Raw genomic sequence first — 22,737 nt, 5'->3', positions numbered from 1 at the left:
ACTTCCGAGAGGCACTGCTACATAAGGTGCTGAGATAGCAACAACACCCAGGCCTTGGCGTCTGATGGGCCCAAAGGTCATGTCAGCCATGTATGAGTAAACCAAGTTAATAAATGTCCCATGTAGGTGACTCTGTTACAGACTTTGCATCGTGGCCAAAGAGCTTAAAGCTACACCTTCCTATAAAAAGAATAATATATAGAACAAATTCAATAAATGTTCAAGCTTCAAGTTTGAGGTAAAAAAAAGACTTTGAAAAAGGTCCTGGTCCTAGGACAGTCATGGTCAGGTCATGGTCCTGTTCACTTTCAATGCACATGCCTCACGACAAAAAACAACTTGCTCCTAATGTAATCGAACCATAGGACACAATTAAAGTACTTAGCGAATAAATGAAAGAACATGAAAAAAATATAGAGTGCAGACAAATGAGGAAGGTACCTTCATGTATAAACTGATTTACATAATCAAACTATTAATAAAAGAGATGCCTGCTGCGGACCATCTGGAAGATCTGCGGCACCCAGCTTGTGGTCAGTCTGGTGCATAGAGCTGTTCATCACATATGGTGACCAGACGGCAAAAGAAAAAAAAACATGGGAACCAGTAGTTTCATGCTTGACTTACTTTCCTTACTACTGGGATTTGTGTGTCATGTTGATTTTACATAGTCGTAGTTCTTGATAGATAGAGGACATTAGTCTACCTAGATATGAGGGTAAATGCCTTTCGTATTTTGTTCAATTACTTGGAATCCCCCACCAAACTCTGATTTTCCATAGATTAAAAATAGTTGCACAAAATAAGTAAGTAGTCTGTGCAATGGAGGTTTGTGGGTTTTTTATATTGTGTAATTGCTTTACTTTGATGTTGGATAAAGAAATGAATGAATAAGAATTGAGGAGACATACTGTAATTTTTTTGTTTTTTATTTGCAACAAAAATAAAACAAGAAGTCAAGAAAGTTAATGGGTATGAAACCTAAAAACTATGAACAGAGCCTTGTTTTTTTCTAAAAGACTAAGGCCGGTGGGTTGTTCCTGTGTCACCAAAGATAAACAAAGTTGATTTCCAAAGGTCATAATAACATGCTATCAATCTAGTGGGGAGGCTGCCACTGTTCTGCCCCTATCTATGTCAATACATAAATAAGATGTCCATCCTGACTCAATGGGAGAGAAAAAATGCACATACTAAAGAACACCAACACTGCTTGATTCATTTAAAAGGATACTAAAGGACCTTTTCATAGGTCCACATCAACTGAATGAACATTTGCAGGAATATTCATTACTTGACCCATGTACGAGGGCCACCCATCAACCAACGAATGGGAAATCACTTGTTTGTTGGCTTATTGTATTATCTATGCAGGCCTAAAAATCATTAGTTGGCTGTACATCTCTGTAAACAGAGGCCAAAGATAATGAAATATAATGATACGACTCCTTATATGAGCTCGTTCCCAGGCATGGGTTGGCATGGAAGTTGTTTCAATTACTGTTAGTTGAATACTGTAAATTGCCCAACAAATATGCAAAATAAATAAACAAAAAATGATCCCAGGACCATGATGCTCTGCAAGGTCATGGACCTGATCTCTCAGCTTGGACAGATTTATATAGTTTTAATCTCTTTCCAGAGAAAGTCCAGGTAAGAACAAACTACATAATATTTTTGGTATATGGTACAATAAATATCAGTTATGCGATGGTTCTATAGAGTAGAATTTTTTTACAGGATGATAAATAATCATACCTGCCACTTCAAATATTCTCTTCTTATATGAACCTGTCACGTTGCCATCTTTTCTTCTCAATAAAGGGCTACTTCTTCTCTCTGCTACTTTTTGTTTTAACCGAGACCGAACCTTCAGGTTGGGTTCTGATGCTGAAATGAAAACAAAAAAAAACATTTACCAACTGCACTGATGGGAGAGGTGCCATCTTTTCATATTTGTTTTTTTTGTTAGTTAGCAAGGAAAAGTTGCACAAAAGTTGACAAAAAAGAGACTAAGACCACAGGTTCAAGCGTCTGGGTGTAGCTACGGGAACATTGCTGACAAACATTACTATTGATATGAATAGTTGTATGTCTTAAAATATGAAAATTAAGGGGTTAACAATTAAATACAACAAATTATGCAGAATGGGGCAGAGAATGACAATGGAGAAAAATACAGAGATCCCCGAAAAGCATGTTTTTTTCATTATGCATAGTCATTTTTTCTGTGGTAGGTAGAGTTCAAGTCCTCATACACTACAGTAACAAAATTGCCAACCCATTGGCCAATTTCGACTGGATCGGCCAACAGTTTAATATGTACGGAGGCCTCACAACTCTCCAGCAACACATGAGATTAGAGAAGGAACGGGAATATTATATTTTAACTGCCTGAGTCTTGTTTTTGGCAGCAGCTTACCTCCCTTCTGTTCCAATAGATGAAGGTTTGGCTAAGGCCTACAGCTACTGACGGTGTATCGGAACCTTTACTTCCCTCACCCTTTACTCACCCTCACCTTTACTTCAATCCCTTCTCCACCAGGAGCTATAGTTTGACAACCAGACTTTAATAGTCCAATGCTAGGTGTCTAGCTTGCTATGTGTGTTTGCCCTTAGAGGGTTGCCATACCATGTTCATTCAGTTTTTTTTTCCAGTAGGCCAATGGCTACAAAACTAGTTTACAGTAACTGCAAGAATTATAGACTGCTACTGTTTATCTACGGATATTTGCCATTTGATGGACCACATCATCTTCCAAAAAAGAAAAAAAAAAGAAAAAAAGAAAAAAAATTGATAGATATGTGAACAATATGACCTCAATTATTCGATAAAAATAACCTACAAAATATATATGGATGAAGCATGGCATATTTACAAGTAAACAAGTGTCCCTTTTTTCCCTCTGAGGAAATCTATGCATTCTCTCACTGTTTTTCTAAGATCAGTTTCATAGGAGATTTCCATAGCAGTGACTGCCTAATGTGAGATATAGTCCCTCAGCTCAGAGAAAAAAAGCTGTTCAGTATTCACCAGAGGGATGTTGAACTTATGTGTCAATGTGTTTCATGCCCAGTGGCACTGATTGCCTTCCTATTTTTACCATACACTTTTCACTCTGCATTTCAATCACATCAGCAGTCGGGTTCTTTTTTCTTTCTTTTTTTTTATAAGTTCATGTCTCTGAATGTGTCTGCCTGCTGAGAAGGTAACCTTGCATAACATAAATTATTGAAATGAAAACATTCAATCTGGAATTGAAAGAGAGGAAACACATAAATATTCTGCAGACTTTTTTTCACCCTAAAATTAACTTAGAAGAAAATTGAATAATTAGTGGGGAAAAAAATAAAGAGAAGATTACATTAATGTTTGCCGATGGTAAATTTGTATAGTTAAATGTGTTATTTTTCTTCCCATACTTCTTGAAATTTGAGTGCCAAACATTGAGAAGCCATTACGTGTATACATATATTTGTGTGTTATATAGAGTCGCGTACACAAATGACTATGGGCACCATGGGAAATATTAGACTGCACATACCCCCCCCCCCCATCTGCAATTAGCATTAATTAATATTATTTTCTTTACTTTCTTTTTTTTCATGGAGAACATGGCATTTTTTTTAAGAGTCCATGCACAGGAAGAACAGGTCATCTGAGCGCTCACAGAGAGAAGGCAGTCATGTGATTGATGGACACATTGAGTCGTGACTCTCTGTATTGGCCGGACTTCATGTGTTTAGTCTCTTTTTTTTCAACCAGCACAAGACTAAAAATCTGCCTTCAGGAGACTGGACCTGGATTTCTGGTAAGTTCACAGCATGATAACAACAAAAATTAATGTATATTGCAAACTTGCTTTATTTTACATCTACTGTTGATTTAGATTTTGAAAGTTATAATGTAAGGTACACTTTAAGAACTGTAAAGCCTGGTGTTACAAGGAAATATTATGATTTTTAGGCTCAAGGGCATATGTATCTTAGAGGCAGACAAAGGTAGCTGCTAAAAGGTCCTTAGAGAGTTGGGGTCCAGACCTGACAGGTAAGAGACAAATTAACTTCCTGAAAGATTAGATTTACACAGCATTTGAATCCTACTGGTGCTGATTGTTTGGGTTGTGCAAACCAGAACTTTTGGCAAGTTCGCTCATCTCTACTGACTGGTCATATTTCCTTTGCCGCTTGATAGTGAGAACATGTGCTGGGTGCCCCTCCTCAGAGTGACTGTATTGTTAGTACACAACTGAAAAAAGGTTCACTAACACCAGGTAAAAAATGGCAAAAAATGGCACCATCTTGGATGCCCCTACTTGACCCCCTTAACCCTTTTGATTCCAATTCATGGTAAATCTATGTCAAAGCCTCAAGTCTTTTCTGAGATAATGTTATCTATGGCCCTCGGTTTAGACAGTCCCATGGATATAACACCTGGACCTCCCATGGTTCTCTTGAACTGAAAACAGGTCACTATAGGGTTCTATGACAGGCCATATCATGGCCATCTAAAACCAGTCTTACTGACTAAACCCATTTATTGATGGACTGATTTTTATTACTTTATACACTGTAATTGTCCTTCTTCTTCATTTTTCCCCCCTTTGCAGGTGCAGAATAGACTAGACTCTATCTGTCTTGCTGCACCTGATCTGAAGCATCTTTTCCAGCTCACATCCTGACATGTGTTATTCCTTATGCTAAAGCGTGCACATGTTTTTCCAATGAAAACTTCTATCTCAGTCTTTCCTTTTTATTTGCTGTGTACATATCTACTGAAATTAGTATCCCCCGCAGCAGCCCATGGTCAATTAGTTACAATGAAAACCTGCTGTTGCCAGAGACATTTTTCCCTTGATAAATTTAAATAAACATATTTCCTAAGTCCACGTGATATTGGGAACGGCAGCACTTGCTTTCTGAGGACAACAGCACACACAGAGTCAGGCAGGTATTGCTGAAGATAACACTATATATATATATATATATATATATATATATATATATATATATATATATATATATATATACCTTGCATGCTGTGCATGCTGGCAATAACCTGATACATTTTATAAACACAAAGCACTCATTCATAGAAGTTGAAAAGGTTAATGGTCACATGAAGAGCAGAATTATAGCAGGGTCATTTTGGATAGTAAATTGGTTGGAGGAGACTTACATCACACGTACGGGATGGGTGAGTGGTCATATAATGTATTGAGGAGACTCTGTACATGTATGAGCTATAGTAACTGCAAATGACTCATCTAAATATAATAAAATGCCAAATAATCCAGTAACTTTATGGTTAAAAAAGGAATCTCTATCCAAGAACCTGAAAATTACTCTACTAGGAATCTAGCCTAGGAATCATGCACATGGCAATATTATAACTTGGTATAAATTTTAAGTGATAAATGTCTCAAGGAGGTCCAACAACTGGGGTCTCACTGATCATGAGAGGGGGTCACGAGTGCACCTGTTTGAATGGAGTAATGATTTAGTATGTGCACTATTGCTTTAATCAAACTGTATGGAATGGGACTGCCAACGATAGCTGAGTATATCTTCATTGAATGGAGTAGTAGTTTACATACACAACAGCAGCTCCATTCAAACAGCTATTGGTCATTGCATGTGGGCATGGTTTTGATCACATGCAGTGAGCGGGATATACAATTCCTTTAAACAAGTGCATGCAAAATAAATAAATAAATAAATAAAAAAGATAAACTATGCCAATTCATTAAAAGAGTTATCCAGTGAAAATCTTTTTATTTCAAATCAACTGGTTTCAGAAAGTTATATAGATTTGTAATTTACTTCTATTTAAAAAATCTCAAATCTTCCCAATACATATCAGGTGCTGTATGTCCTGCAGGAAATGTTTTTCTTTCTCTCTCTGCTGTCACCTCTGTCTAAGACAAGAACTGTCCAGAGCAGAAGCAAATCACCATAGAAAACCTTTCCTGCTCTGGATAATAATAATAATAATATTTATATAGCGCCAACAGATTTCGCAGCACTTTACAATTCTGGGGGTACATACATAGACAAAAAATAGACATTACAGAGAGATACATATAGTTATCCATACATGAGGAGTGAGGTCCCTGCTCGCATGCATGAGCTTACACACTATCAGTTGTTAGAAATAGGATAGTTGTTGGAAAGAGGTCAGCAGAGAGCACTGTGTCATACTGAAAAGAATAAACCACTTCCTGTAGGACATACAGCAGCTGATAAGTATGGGAAGACTTGAGTAAATTGAAAATTGAAGTAAATTACAAATCTATTTAGCTTTCTAAAAACAGTTTCTATGAAAGAAAAAGATTTTCATTAGTTAAAATTATCTTGGTAATGAAAGAGTTAAATTGTTGAATAGCAAAACCTTGTAGATGTTGTAAAACAAATTTTGGGGAAAATAATTATATTGTTATCCAAAAAAAAAACGCTTAATCAATTTGACTCTTAGCTCATTTAAAGGGAATTTAGAAAAAAAAATATGTATTTAAAAAAGTACAAATTCTGATACTGGTTCCAATAATACTTTTGAAAAATAACTTCCATTAGGACTCTTCTAATGAAAATATTTGCAGAAATGTTCAGTATTCCGGTGGATACAAAGATTTGTGCAAAAGAATTTTTAAAATATTGGTCAAACTTGACCTATAAACCAAGACTAAGCTCTATAGGGGGAGATTTATCAAACATGGTATAAAGTGAAACTGGCTCAGTTGCCCCCAGCAACCAATCAGATTCCACCTTTCACTCCTCACAGACTCTTTGGAAAATGAAAGGTGGAATCTGATTGGTTGCTAGGGGCAACTGAGCCAGTTTCACTTTACACCATGTTTGATAAATCTCCCCCTATGTGTGAATGTGGACTGGGCGCTATGGACTTCTCCACTGGTTAACGTTTGTTGTTGTGCTGGGCATACAAATGCTCCAGTATGTGCATTTTGAGGGAAAAGCCTCAGTCCTGGCTGGTTAGTTTGCTATTGAACCTGTATAGGACAGCCTTAAGAGTATCCAAAACTCATCCTACGTTGAAACTGACAATAAGCAGGTAGACTGCTGTTGCTAAATATTGGTATTCTACTTTATCTTATCTTATGATACTTAGTACTTTGAGTGCCAAAGGGTGGACTCTTGATTGATATATAAAGATATGATTATAATGCCCCATTTAATTCACTAGTAAATAAGTTTTGGTGATCTACTCGAGCAACTGACCATTGGAAATAGACTGTTCTTCTGACATTATCCGGCTGCTTTGTAATTTAGTGGTAAGCTGTTTCATGTTAAACAGTGTCAGTGGTCAGTTCCTGTGTTAGAGGCAGATGACACAGCGCTTCTGATGGTCTGCGGATGGAGAACAACTCCTACCTTTGTATCACTGAGATGTGTGCCAAGTGCAAATCAGGACTTAATGAAAAAAGACAGGAAATGGGGGTAGAGGAGAACCCAGGACCTCTTGTAGAGTCTGCACTAGACATAGGTAACACGAGATTCAGGAAGCTCCATAGCTCTTCTTTGAAGATAGAGTGAAGACTTTTACAAATAGCTCATTTTATTGCAGTTATTACTGTACATTCTTGGAGCAAAGCTGAGCTTTATATGACATGTAGACTTTTTATATGAAATCTGATCACCTCAATGATAAACATTTTATACTCCCATTAATTACAAGGCTATGTGATATTCTCTTCCTTTATCTCCTCCCCGTCCTGGATTTCTTCAAAATGAAACACTAGGATAGAGTTCAGCACCCTGTGATTTAACTATTGTCGTCATGTACTATACCAAAAATGCCTTTAGAGGCTCCAGTTGCAAGTAGACCCCTTATGCCTGGGGGCCCGTCAGCCATACATGAGAATAGTTTGGGTGGTGCAGAGGTGTAGTGACCTATCATAATTACATAGTAACAATATAAAAGTCCATCTAAGCCTACTGCAAAATAAAATATGTCTGATACATAAGCAATGTCCTGATATAAAATATAAAGTACATAATAAGGCTTTGTGCCACTAGTAGAAACTTTCCGCTACCTGCTATGTGAATATAATTAAAAAAAAATGTATAAGGTTATGCTAACACTTCACAAATCCAGGAGTATGCAGCTATATGTAATAGAATAGACTATGCCTGCCAATGACTTCCACTACACAAAACATATACCACACAGTAAACGTTCTGTATGGGATGACCTTGAACTGGGGAGCATAGTTAACTATGTTTGCCATAGGATAGTCCAGAAGGAGACTCTTTTACATACATTTGGTTCATTAAAGACTTTAGGCTATAATTTACTTTTATATATACTGTAGTCCATGAGCATTTCCAAAAAATTTTTGGAGAACAACACCTTTAACCACTGGTTGAATATTTCCAAGACTCCGAGACTTCTATTGTCCAGTACAAATAAGAGGCAGTGTCGTCTTTGATTATGCTGGCAAAGGAGTTATTGCTAGTGCTGGTCCTAAAGGTGTGGTTCTAAAGCCTCATTCACATCATGTTTCAGAGGTTCTGAGGATGTACATTGGCAAAATGTCAGATGGCAAAATACAACCTGATGACTTGCTGAAAGCTCAAAGGCTTCAATGGGCCAAAGGAATTCTATTTGTGACCACATTCATTCAATTTCTTCAACTATCTGAGTAGTGCTCAAAAACATGGCTGACCAAGTCTTTGCGTCCCCCACACAGAGAGCAGATACTGTATGTTCGCCAAATAGACTGATCGTAGTCACAAGTGGACTAAAATTGAACTATTGAAGTCTATAGGGTCGTCAACATTTTAAGCTGCACATTGGTATCCCTTCTTAACATGTTACCATGTACAGCCCAGCAGAAGCCTCCACACATGAAGTGAATTGGGCCTTAGCCACCAATAGTCCAGGCCCCAAAAAAATCGCTTTAAAAAAGTCCTCTGTAGTTTAAATGAGTACAGCTACTGTACAGGTGATACATATTTTAACTTGTATTTGATTCAAGTGTTTGATCATTCGCATGATGTTATTTCATATTAATAATCTTGATGTTTCAAATAACAACAGTCAAACAATGTCATTGAGTCCCCCCCCCCCCATATATCAGCGCCTCTTAAAATACATAATCTTTTTATAGTCCATCGGTATATGTGAGTCAATAGTGATTAAAGCACAGCTGTGGTGAGTACACCATGAGACATGTCCACCAGATGTTCCCGCTCGCACTGAAACAGACAATTATAAATTCTACTTTATTATTTCCTTGCGCTCACCAGAGAACATTTCGAGGGCTTGAGGTATGTGACTATGCATGCTTTACTTCTTGTTTAAATTGAAGGAATGCTATAGTCATCTCAGGTTTTCACTTTAGTTGATCTCTCTCCAAAATGACAAAAGATCCTCATACATCATTATTTTATAAGGGGAAACAGACAAAGTAGATCTTCACTACCAACAAGGAACGTGTTTATGGGTGCATTGCAATATAAACTTTTAAGGGGAAACTGAAATGGCGGGTCGATGAAAATACCGGATGTGCAATCACACAACTATGTACCATGGTATCAAAGACCTCATATGATCAACCACATCAAGACAATACAGAGATTCAGCTTTTTTTTTCTGATTTAGGTCACCTATACGCTAATAATAATCACCATTTATTAGTGTTGAACGAGCATGCTTGGTAAAAACCCTCAATAACTGATGGCTGAATATCAGATATAGGCTATGTTCACACAACGTATGGAGACCCATTAACTTAAGTACCGTCCGGATGATCTTTCCCATAGCACACAGTGAAGCAAGTGGCCGGAGCTGCTCGCTTCACTGTGTGAACTGACAGGGTTTCCTACCGCCGCAATTCATTGAATTGCAGCCGTAGAAAACTGACATGTCAGTTATTTGCAGCCCCATGCAGGATCCCGGCCGGAGCGCATACAATGTGTATACGCTCCGAACGGGATCCCATAGAACAATAGGCATTGTTCACCCGTACAAAGTACGACTGTTGTTGCCGATGGCAACAACTGCCGTACTTTTATGTAGTGTAAACATAGCCATAATCTGTATTGCATTTTTTTCGTTCTTATTTTTGTACATTTAGTCCCTTGAAGGCATGTGTAAACAAAATATACAAAAATAAGAATTAAAAAGTGCAACACGCTACTGCAAGACGCATTAGAACCATGGCGGTGTGCCGGCATTGGACAGCATAATACCAGGGTTGAAATGTGTCTTGCAGAAGTCTACTGAATTCTTTATTTTAGTTTTTGTATATTTAATTGCTGTATATTTTTGTTTAATTTTGTATATTTTTGTATATTTCATTTAGATTTTTGAGGCTGCCTCTCTGGTGTAGGGCATTTGGGCACGGATTTAGCTAAGACTGCTTTACTGCTTGACTGCTTTACTGCTATGCCAGTCTTGATAAATCTCCACCCTTTGCAAATATAAAGTTAACATGCAAGAGTATGTCATTTCACAACAGGATGATCATTGTTACTGTATTAGCCATAAAGATTATTAGGTAAAACTTTTAAGCCTACGTTGCTACTCTGTTTTTTTCAAGCCACATTTTGGTCCTCATTTCGGTAAGAATTTTTACCAAAACCAGAAGTGGAACCAACACAGACAAAAACTATAATAGAAAGATCTGCATCCTTCCGGACCCGTTCCCTCTGTTTGAATAAACTGACTAAAAATAAAGTTAAAAATATGTAAAAATTTGAACACAGATTGCAAGTCAATTGTGTTAACTGCCCTTCAGACACTATCCCACTGTAGCCTGATGTTCTACACCCCACTGGGTCACAGACACAACCATAGACATTGCCACAGCACAAACACCATGTAAGAAATAGGCTTAACTGTTCTCCCTATGTGATGTTTTTCAAGTCACTCCTGGTCCCTACACTTGGAATGTGCAACTAGGATCTTTACTTCCCCCAGATTCTGTTACCCACTGGAGGTGCAGTAAACTTTCCAGCCTCCTCTAAGAGACCATGGGGTGATTAACTAGTAAAATGTAAATGTGAAACCTTTAGTAACTAACCGGCCATTAGCCGTAATGTGTGAATGTTACGCAATGAAAGCATATGGTTCCTAGACAAAGGCACACATTTGTTCTTCATAAGTACAAATTACAGAAGTGCTGCTCTGTCCCTGGGGGCATTTGATGCTTCTCTTGTTTTTTATTACTAAGACCCTTTATTTGAAGTTCATTTAGTTCACAAGAAACAGATGATTATCTGTCTGCCTGTCTATCTATCTATCTATCTATCTATCTATCTATCTATCTATCTATCTATCTAAGTTATCCCACTAAGTAAAAACTAAATACTACAGAAATTAACACAATGCTAATTCTGTTAATGATGCATATGGTTTCCTATAGTGTCTCACCAATGCATTGTGAATAGTGGCATTGTAAATAGGCCCCCCAGAAACTAGAGCTTTGATTGCCTGTAGTAGAGTTTGCTAGTAGTATATATGTATTACACCATGCTGGGGCTAGTAGACTGAAAGGACCGTTCTACATGTGTTCACTGCAGCTTGATGTATTAGGTGGATGGAATTTCTGTAACTCAAAATCCATTCATCTAAAAGGAATTGGTTCTGCCCATTTAACACTAGGGTCTTAGTAGACAAAGCGATTCTCCATTTTCACCAATTAACGATAAACTATTATAAACGGGCGCATTTGGGAATGGCCTGAAATCATTCACCGTAAGACACAGAACTATAGTCGTTACTTACAATCATAAATATGAGCGTTACTACTATCGTTTGCTCCTTCTGATCCCAGCAAAAGAACAAACGATGTGTACATACACGGAACGATTAGCGAATGATTAACAATGATTTTATGGTCAGCTTCAAAAATGCGATCGGTGACACACAAACAATTCTTCAATTGTTGACTGCATACACACAAAAGGATTACTATTTAAATTCAAACGATACAATGATTTTTGCATGATAATTGGGCCGTGTATTAGGGCCCTAAGTACCCCGATAAACCAAATATTTCTACAATGAAGCAAGTCTTTTGTGTAGCCGGAGTTTGTGTGTATAGCATAAGTCTTTAAAGGGGTATTCCTATCTCAGCTTGTTATTCCCTATATGTAGGACAGGGAATAACAAGCTAATTGTTGGGGGTCTTACTACTAGGTGTGGTGGATGTTCCATGCTTTATTGTAGGGATGATTGTGACCCCATTCTTGAGATTCCCAACAGCCGGACCCCCAACAATTAGCTTGTTATCTCCTATTCATAGCTGAGTTGGGAATACCCCTTTAAGGCAGTGCACCAGTGTATGGCACACAGTGCACATGTGGTGCTGTACCACAGAGGGTGGAGACACCCTAGAACAGGTTTGCGATATGGTATCCAATAGAGCATGTCTCTATTATGGTTTCTAGTGAGAGATATTCAGAAATACATTAATACAAGTCCAATTTATACAGCTTGGAAGCTGGAGATGTTGTTTTTAAGGTAGTGATACACATGCCATAGCTGTCAGATGAATGTTTGTCAACTACTTCTCCAAGTCCCCACATACCTATGAACCCCCCAACCCCCACCCCCCCACCCCCACACACACACACACATGAATTATCTGCTTGGCTTCCTGCAGAAGATAGATAGCTGTCAGAGATTTTCAGCAACAGCTTGTTCACTTCTACCCATTCAAATAAATATGCACACGACTATAGAGGAGTCTTGACAATTGAAGAATTATGTCAGGTGATATGCGAAGTTTGTTAACTGAGCAATATTTTGCTTTAAAATTAAAATGTATGCTTTCAAATTTGTTCAAAATGGCGACCACACATCTAAAAATATACAAACAAAAAAGGTATGCTTACCTGTCCACGCTTCCCTGGTGTCCTCCTCTGTGTTTTTAGTGTCTCCAGCCGCCCCCAGCCTGCTAAGCCAACTACAGACTGAGACTGAGACCCCAGCCAGTGATTGGTAGAGCGGGATTCACTCTTTTCTCAGTCCACTAAGCCAATCACTAGCTGCGGCACTGTCCTGTTTCACTCAGTCAGTGATTGGCTGAACCTGCTGTCACTCTCATCTCTGGAGTAACACCCCACTCAGGCAGTTACTGACTGTCTGAGACACGGCAGTGCTGCAGTCAGTGATTGGCTGAGCCTTGTGTCTCGACACTGACAGCCTGCTCATCTAATCACTGGCCGGGGCGCTGTCCCTCAGTCAGTGATTGGCTAAAAGGTATTTTGGCTGTGGGGGACACCGGAGATTAGAGACCAAGGACACCAAGGGAGCACAGACAGGTAAGTATAGATGAGTGAACATCTGAACTGCACCAAAACAGTAAACAGTTGTTTAGCTGTTTTAATGTTGTTTATTTAAAGTTCAGTTTGGACAAACCCAAATTTTGTGCCCAAAAATCACGAAGCTACCGAACCAATTTTTTTAAAAATGTTTGCTCATCTCTAATAGTGTCCATACAGTACACTAAAAATACATATTTCAAAGCTACATCTAAAATTTAATAAAGCGCAAATGTCAGTAAGAGTTTATATTACATCATGGAGTGCTGACTGGTTCATTCCAGCTATCTGTAAGAAAAAATAATAAATTATATAACTTTTTTTTTATCCTTTAGGTTAGAAAGTTTATTTGTCTTGTTAACGAAATTATGGATGACACCTGTTTAACATGGCATTTAAAATAGAGCTAGAAATTGACGTTAATTGTTCCTGTTTCTCTGATACGGTGCTTGTGTTTGGGGATATTATTCCAGTCCCCTACAACTTAATTAACCAAATATACAATGCAACCTTCCATCTGGTAGAGTCATTTAACTGGGATAATTTTGCAGCACCATAACTCAATGAGGCACAGCGGAAAAACTACTGAAATGCTATTTCCTTTGGAAGAGAATTATGTACAATTTCAGCGTGCTTAGAATTTCTAACAGCTAAAACCAACGGGGAGGTATCACTCTCATTTATATGACTTTCCCATGAGGACACCAACAGCAGAGAATAAAGCTTGTGCAATTTTTCAAGAACAACTCAAATATTTTCTTTTCAGACAGAAAATAACATTTCGTGTTGAAGTCTTTCGGGTTTAGGAACAATTTTCATTAGAGAAATTAATTTCCGAATTTCTATTCAATGAGCAAAACATAGCTGAACGCTGACAGTATTATTTCTATTTTTTTTAGTATTAGCGTTTTGCTGAGTTTTCTGCATTATAAGTGGAGAATATAATAACTTTTATTTAGAAGTCATGATGTGTTCCATAATCCTTTACAACATAATGCAGCAAAGCTGTAAACATATACAATGAGAGACATGGAAACAAATTAGGTTCAATAAATAAAGGAAATTTTTCTCCAAAATTTTCTGCTGTTCATTCTGTTATTTTTTTATATGCTGCTCTTTTATTTTATTTTTTTTAATATATATTTAATAAGTTGCAGTGAACACCGCTTAGTCACTGTGCAGCCATTGCTTTCTTTAAGGATAGCAACATATGAAAGGTGGAGTATGGACTAGAGAAACAAAAAACTTCACTCACCCTTACCTTTGCTGTCACTTCAGTGCTTCCGCAGATCCAGTGCCCCCTACTGGGCTTGCTGGGATGATGTCAAATACATTGTTATCCTGGAGGATCAGCAAAGCAAAATGCTGGACTTGTCAGGTGCCTCTCTGGGTCATGGAGATCACTGAGATAGAACAAACTCAGAGCAGGTGATGAAAATAAAAACATCTACATAACAACACATTTCATGGGGTCCATGATGGGCCTGATGATGGGACGAGTACCCTCCAAAATGCATTGTCCATATTTTACAATAAACTAGATGTTTTTATTTTCATCACATGGTTTGAGTTTGTTGATCCAGGAACCACCTGACAAGCCTAAAATTTTTCTCCATGGATCCTGCAGGACCTTGGGAACTGCTATTATAAACACCCCCACTAAGGGTAGCTTCACACACACCGTATCACAGTGGATTTTCTGCTGCGGATCTGCAGCAGATCCGCAGCAGAGTTGATCTAAATAATTGAACACAGCATCAAATCTGCACCATCAAATCTGCTGCAGATCTGCCGCGGATCCTGTACGTGTGAATGAACCCTAAAGGGGATTTCCCAACAGCAAGATTTATATCCTATACATAATATTAGGGACAAGTATCTGAATGCTGGGTACCCTATGGCTGGTGCACCACTAATTACAATTACAAGAAGAAATTGTGGCAAACATGCGCTAAGAATCTTCTCAGTTCAGTTAAATGAAGAGGCAGTGCACCTGTCCAACCTCTGAACCTTTGCTTCATTCGAACAAGGAACACAAGACCTCATTCTTATGGTTGGTGTGGTTCCCAACTATAGAGCACCCAGCTATTGTACACTTTTGTACAATAGCTATTGTAAATTTTTTCTTAGGAAGATATGTATAAAGTTCAGTCCATTACAAAGTAAATCACCATTTAGAGAAGAGCACACTTGGGTTCGTTCAAGCTCGTACTATCTGCATTTGATTACCGGTGGCTAAAGAATTTCATGCAAAAGGCTTTATCCATGTTTTCCAGGACTACCTAGGGCTGCATCCAAGTTCTTCAGCCACCAGTAATCAAATGCAGAGCGTTCAGGTTCAGACGAACCCAAGCATGCTCAATATTTGTTCATCTCTACTTTATCATATTACCCCATTCCTTTTGAATAAAATTAAAGTGATAAAAAATGTTGCCGCTTATTAGTTTGTAAGTGGAATAATATTGAAACAGTTTTCCTTTTTGTAACTGATGTATTTCTGAGTAGTGTTACCAGTAGTATGGCAGTAGTACATTGGATTCGCTACATAGACGATGCTACATTCATTGGGACAGGTGTACTATTGCAAATGTACCAGAATTCTATCATAATTTTTGCCAAACTGTTTTGTATGAACTTGTGCCACATTTATTATTAGTTCCAGACACTTTTTAGACACAGTACCGGAAAAAGAGGCATGACCGTGGTGAAACGGGCACAGTTTTGCTAAAAGGGGCATGGGCCTGAAATGTGACATTGCGCACCAAAATTGCTTTTAAAATTCTGGAGCAAGATTCTGGCACAGTGTAAGCCAGCTAATAATTGGTCTAAACTTAGACTAGACAGTCTAAGAATACAACAAATGTATCAATCAGACTGAACCACTGTTCTAAATCTGGCACTTTTGTAGACCGCCTCGTCTAAGCTTACATTGTGGGAGGATTAGACAGTTATAGTAAATTGCCATTGTGTAGTAAAATATAAAACATGAAGCGCGTGTCAATATATCTGTTACTGGAAACTCCGTTTCTAGGGGTCAAGGCTGATTTCAATGTCATCAAATAGCACAAAAAAGGCTTCATTGGTTTTCCTTAATCAAAAGTAACAAAGAACAAGCAGTTCTCATAAAGAGAGAGATATTGAGATATGGAGAACTTAGAGATGCTGACGTCTGCCAAGAGCAAAGCATTTAGCCACATAGAAAGGTTTCAATGCTTTGTTTATTATTATTCAGATGTTTAAAGTGTAATGTGCTCATGTGAATTACTGCTCTCCAAACTTCCATTTACTGCATTACCTTCCAGTTTGTCTAGCACGAAATGTGAAAAGGACAGAAAGTTACGAAGAAAAAAAAAATGTTTATACAAGGTAGCCCTCCATCTTTATAGACAAATCCCAACGCTATGATCAAACTTCACCACTGCTCCCTTACACTGATTGTAACAATTGAGATAAGGCCCGTTCCCATGGCATATTGTATAGTATACACCATGATAAGTGAGGGTCTGACCTCTGGACCCCTATCAATTGTAAAGATGAAGGAGCTACAGAATTGATTTGGTGCTGCGTCCCTATTGAATTGTTTTCCGGCATAACAACATCTCCAGCGACCTGAGTGTGTAAGGAACTGCAGCTAGTCCCATCCACAGCAGAGACCAATGTGATTGCATATCCTAGAGATATAAAATAACATTGAAGAGATGGTGTCACAAAAAAACTAGGTCTATAGTGATACATTATGTTAAACAAAAAATATTCCAAATTTACAAGCAATTCTTAAAATGTATCCTTTGAGGGATATAGACTTACTAATTCCTCCATGTGCTGCTTAGTTTCATAACCTCCCTTGGTAAGGGATGCCAGGCATCTACTTTCCTGGACGCTCATGCTCAGTTCAATCCCATCATATGATCTGTCTCATTAGTACTGACAGTTGGCTTTCACTTCACATACAGCAAGGGGAATTGTGGGAAAGTGTCTGCACTGTTACAGTACATGGCAACAGCAGGGTCACAATTTAGAGAGAAAACCAGGAAGCGATCAGATGCATAGGGAAGAAAAATGGTTCATTGATGTAAGCTTCTTGTTGTACTTTACACACACACACACACGCACATACCCACACACACATACACGAACACACACACACATACACATGCACATACCCACACACACACAAACACACACACACATATATATATATACAGTGGTGCCTTGAATTACGAGCATAATTTGTTCCGGGACCGCGCTTGTTATCCAAATCCACTCTTAAACCAAAGCAAATGTTCCCATAAGAAATCATAGAAATGCAGGCAATTGGTTCCACATCCCAAAAATAATGATTTATTATTCTGAATAACATGTAAAACTAATGAAAGAAACATTTAGAAACAGCTGAATATGTCATATTATAAGTTACTGTACAGTAATGGAGAGGATGGGAAACACAAGGGCGGACCGAGACTGCAGGGAGCAAGAAGGAATGAGCAGGACAGATGTGGGCACATACATGCAGCACTCTCTGTCCGGGGAGAGAGGGGTTACAGCTATGGAGAGATTACCTCCACAGTCCTGTCCCCTGATGTAAGCCCCAGCCTGAAGTGGATCTGCTATGATTTGGAAGGTGAGGGAGACTTCCTGGGTCAGAGTACAGTGCTGTAGACCCAGATATGCAGACCATGCCCCTCCCCCACTCGCCCTCCCACCCAGTACAGGGAGCTCTTAAACCAAAGCATTGCTCTTAAACCAAGTCACAATTTAGAAAAACTGTGAGCTCTTAAACCAAAACGCTCATAAACCAAGTTACTCTTAAACCAAGGTACCACTGTATATATATATATAGATACAGGAGAAAGCGCACATCCAAACGCTCATGAGGCGGGTGCTGTACAGAGCCAGTCCCCTGGCTCGGGGATCCCCAATAGTATGTACAGATATTCTGCAGCACGCCAGCATACGTGGAAAAATGTGTTTTATTTACACAAGGGTACAAAAAATAGAGATGCAACGTTTCGACCCTCTCACAGGGTCATTATCAAGCATAGTGGGAGTGTCTCATTGATGTCATTATATAGCTAACACATTAGCATAATAGGTGATGTCATACAGTCATTTACATATAAAAACAAGTGAGTAAAATATGATATAAAATAAAGTGCTAGAAACAAATAAGGCATATACATGCTCATATAGATCTCCAAAGTGTAGAGAGCATAGTGTCTAGTGGCGATGTGCTGTATAAAGTGCACAGTGCTCATAAGCTCGAATATCTGTACATATATATATATATATATATATACATACCTTTTATTAGTCCATTAAAAATATTCCCTCAGCAGTAGAATCAATATGTAACTTTATTAAATACACAATTAATAACCATCACCAGATTATGCTGTACAAAAAAACAAAAGTGTATGTTTAAATTAGTATTGCACTTATAGAAAAAATTGCACTGTTTTTTGTTTGTTTAATGTCCTTATTGCACTTCCACTCATATATTTTGCACTTTTCCCGCAATAGTGTGATGTGCACAGCAATTTAATAAAGTGTCTTAGTTAGTCCCATTTTTTTCTCTTTTCCGTGAGCTTTTTCATATATTTGCCAAAAATTACTAATTTTGGGTTGTCTACACGTACCCTATAACAAAGCCTGATGAGCCCAGTTATTGAGTGCTCATCTTGTATATCGGCAGTCAATTACAGAGCCTATTACAAGGCAAGGCTGCAAGAGTGATTGCCGGATCATTCATGTGGCCCTTTGTTGATGTTATCCATCAGCTGCCAGAAGGATGTGAAGTCAATGAGCAATGATTTTTGACAAGTCAGAATGAAGTGATCAGCTGGCAAATGAGTGTTTTCTCATTTTTTGGCTAATCAAGCCTTATTACCTAGAAAATATTGATCTGTTATACCAATAATCACCTTACGTAATAAGGTCCTTAAGGCCCTTTTAGATGGCCTGATATGGGGCATTCTACAGAAGCAAATTAGCGCTCATCAGCAAGATCAGCGCTCGTTTGCAGTGCCTTTACACGGCGCAACTAAGCAAGCTGTCAGGCCACTCTAACAATTCCTGTATCGTTCGTGCAGCCCTTTAAGTACATTGCTATTGGGTGCACATCCCCTGTTTACACGTCCGATGGGTGGTCGATAAACGATGATTTATAGGCCTACAGAAAAGATGCGATCGGCTGTTTAGTAAACATTGCCTGGTTCCTAAGCTGATCGCTGACACTTTTACAAGGGCCGAATATTAGCCAAATCAGCTTTTCTAGCTATGCTCATTGCTGATAATCAGCCTGTGTAAAAGAGCCCTTACTCTTGTCTAGATACTGTTAATTGTCATTGTGTGTACCTATCCATTCAGCATGGGAGATAACACAGAGATGATATAATATAACACATAAAGGGAAAATATATATAATGAAAATAACAGCCACTAGTTGTTACAATGTTATATAATTCAAATCATGGCTACAGAATGTACATAGTATATTGATTTTGGAGATTTGCATCCAATGCACAGTGCATAATGACGAAACTTAGGAGCAGTGGAATAAGTAGAGGTGAGTATTTTTTTGGTTGTTGTTGTGGTTGTTTTTTAATCTTCCTTATCATTGCTACCCCTGAGCTTTTTTTTTTTTAAGCACAAAACCCTTAAGGCTTTTTTTTCTGGTTTTGTACAGTCAAACTTTCTTCTGATGAAAGAAACTAAATAAAAAAAAAAAACACAGCCTTAAGTGTACCATAGACTTTGCTAGACTCAAGCTCACAGTCCAAGTCCTTCAAAAACAACACCAACTCTAAATGCATTTGGCATGAGCTGTCTTACTCATGGAACAATGGTTGAGTGCAAGTTCTGTACGTGATCTAAATAAATCATTCTATCGCTTATTGGATCTGGAGGCACTGTGTTATGTCAGCTTTGCTTAGCTTGCAAGGATCGAATGCTCAGAGCTGTTTATAAGCAAAGTCTCAAATTATCTTGCACTTAATGTGTTGTTAAACTGTCTTTCACAATCTACAGAAAAGGTTAACTCATTTAAATGAACTAGGATGGAAGCCATCAGGGAGAAGACATCTTTGTGGCCCTGATTTAGAATCCTAAAGTAGTATTAAGTGTCTTGGGAAAGAAGAGGATTAACATGTATAAAAAGGTCAAGAATTATTTTGTAATGTTGTTGTTTTGAGAACGCTTGTCAGCAACGGGAATGGGGATTAAGTGCTCTTAGTTTTATTGTCCCCCTTTATGATTGTATATTTACTGCTCTATATCCTAATGCTTTTTGACCTTTCTCACAGATAGGACCTAGACATCTAGGTGACATGGTCCACTGACGCTCTTAAGGAATGTCATGTCTCCTGGACTTTTCCTCCTGTAAAGTCTAAGATTGCCAGACCTCTAGTGTCTACAGACTCCCCTGGGAACAAAAGGCAAAAAGGAGCCACCAATGTCCTTTTATTGTGGAGGAAACTTGTCTTTCTTATTCCAAACTGTGTCTTTTCTCTTTTTTTTTAATCTCATGGGCAATGTCTAAACTAAAGCGGGAAAGCTTTCATAGTCATGTGATATGTTAGTGGGGTTAAAAGGAGTTTCTTATATTTTGGAAAAGACCTTTATAATGCTAATTCTTACATCCAATTCATTTGCAGTATTTTCAGAAATAACTTACTTCTTTTTGCTGTTTTTTTTTTCTTATGGTACTGATATATTGTATTTTATCTTAATTTTTCTAAATGCACTTACCCGACAAACCAATATTCCTTATCTTGTGGACACCACGGTGATAAAGATCCATTGGTGATCCATTTATTTGTATAGCGCCAACAGATTCCGCAGCATTTTTTTTTTTTTGGGTGGGGGGGGGTAGAGATGGAAATAGCCCATCTAGTTGTAACATCAGTGTGACTGCATATGCTGGCCACGCCATGATTGTAAGTCATAGTCACATGACACCATGGATGTCACCGAATCGGTGTGGAGAGGACGGCACTTTTGTAGGTCAGTGGTGCTCGAGGTGGTAATAGCCAGACGGATAGTAGAGAAGACCCGGCACTCACCAATGAATGTAGTTCTACTATTTTATTATAAGGTAGGTGACATCAGGTAGGACAAATAGGACACGTTTTGGCCCACCATGGCCTTCATTAGCTTAGTGGTACTATCACTGCTATCCACTATGGATGTCACAGTGCTCAACACAGATTTTTTTTTTTTCATTTTTTGTAATTTTTTCCCCAAAAATGTTATATCTTGCTGGGAATACTAAAAATTACCAAATACTGTATTGTTATACTTAGAGTGCCGGTGATTGGCTAAGCAGACAGGTTCTTCAGTTGATTATCTCGGAAGCAGGCAGAAAACAGCAAGAACGTAAGAAGATGACTCAGAGTTGCAATGGGACTTGCAGGGGACCGAGAGAAGTTAAGTATAGCTTTTTTTTTTCTATTTCTCAACAGTCCCTGCATTATATTGATTTTTTAATGCTGGAATACCCCTTTAGGTTCCCTGTCCACTTTGACAAGCTCATGAAAACGTGAAACAAAAACCAGTCATATTCCAGCTTTAATTCGGAATTGTAGAAATAACCTGAATCTATGGGCAGTTCTTCCGTGATTCCATTCCCCAGTTTCAGCAGATATTTACTATCCTACTCACTAGAGATGAGCGAATCTACAGTAGGAACAAAGCAAAGCAGGCTGCGGGCTTTGAAGTCTGCCCTACTCCCTGCCGCTCCTCCCGGGTGCTGGGTAAAGATTGATCCAGTCCTGGGAAACTGGGAGAAGCTTCCCAGGACTGGATCCATCTTTTCCCAGCACCTGGGGAGGAGAGGCAAGGAGTGGGGCAGACTTCAAAGCCCGCAGGCTGATGAGCAGAATACAGATAAGAACAAAGCGCTTCAAGTTGCACCTAAAGTAGATTCGCTCTTCTCTAATACTGACTATTACTTGCTGTTCTCATTCACAATCCCACTTTAGCACAGGCATATACTGCAAATGATAGTTAGCTATCTCCATAGTGTAAGTGTCAGCTATGGTCAATTGTTAAAGCATTTAGGTAAGGTAAGTGCTTTTCACCATTTTAGCAAGGAAGGTTTAATGCATGACATCAACCCTATTTCTCAGGGCTAGCTCCCCTATGGACGTTAACAGTGATGTGTGACCTTACTGTGTCATGAGGGTGCAATTCATCCACTTACAATTAATTATCAGTCAGTACATAAACAAGTATCTGCTAACAGTTCTAAAAGTAGTGCCATGTAGAGTTATTACATGAGGGGGAGGTTGCTAAAGTTAATGTAACATTATATAATAGCAATGCATAATGCATGAATAAAGGGCAGTCTTTCATGTACCAGGGACGTACAGTACGGGATAGTGCAGCATAGTCCAAAATGATTTCATGAAAAAGCAAAACAAATACTCTCCAATAAACAATCCCATACAA

The 22,737-nt window shown here is 38.4% G+C and overlaps 1 protein-coding gene across 4 annotated transcripts in view; it reads right to left on the bottom strand.

The window, feature by feature from the left end:
* Nucleotides 1-22,737, bottom strand: part of HDAC9 (histone deacetylase 9) — a 385,669-nt gene that overhangs the window by 25,712 nt on the left and 337,220 nt on the right. For all 4 annotated transcript variants that reach the window (XM_069958804.1, XM_069958805.1, XM_069958806.1 and 1 more), the window contains one exon: nt 1,759-1,890. In XM_069958804.1, the coding sequence (XP_069814905.1) occupies nt 1,759-1,890 (132 nt within the window). The remainder of the gene's footprint in view (nt 1-1,758; nt 1,891-22,737) is intronic.

The sequence above is a fragment of the Dendropsophus ebraccatus genome, chromosome 2, assembly GCF_027789765.1.
Source record: "Dendropsophus ebraccatus isolate aDenEbr1 chromosome 2, aDenEbr1.pat, whole genome shotgun sequence".
Classification (NCBI taxonomy): Eukaryota; Metazoa; Chordata; class Amphibia; order Anura; family Hylidae; genus Dendropsophus; species Dendropsophus ebraccatus.
The sequence above is the reverse complement of the archived record's forward strand: the minus strand, read 5'-3'. Positions and strand labels throughout refer to the sequence as shown.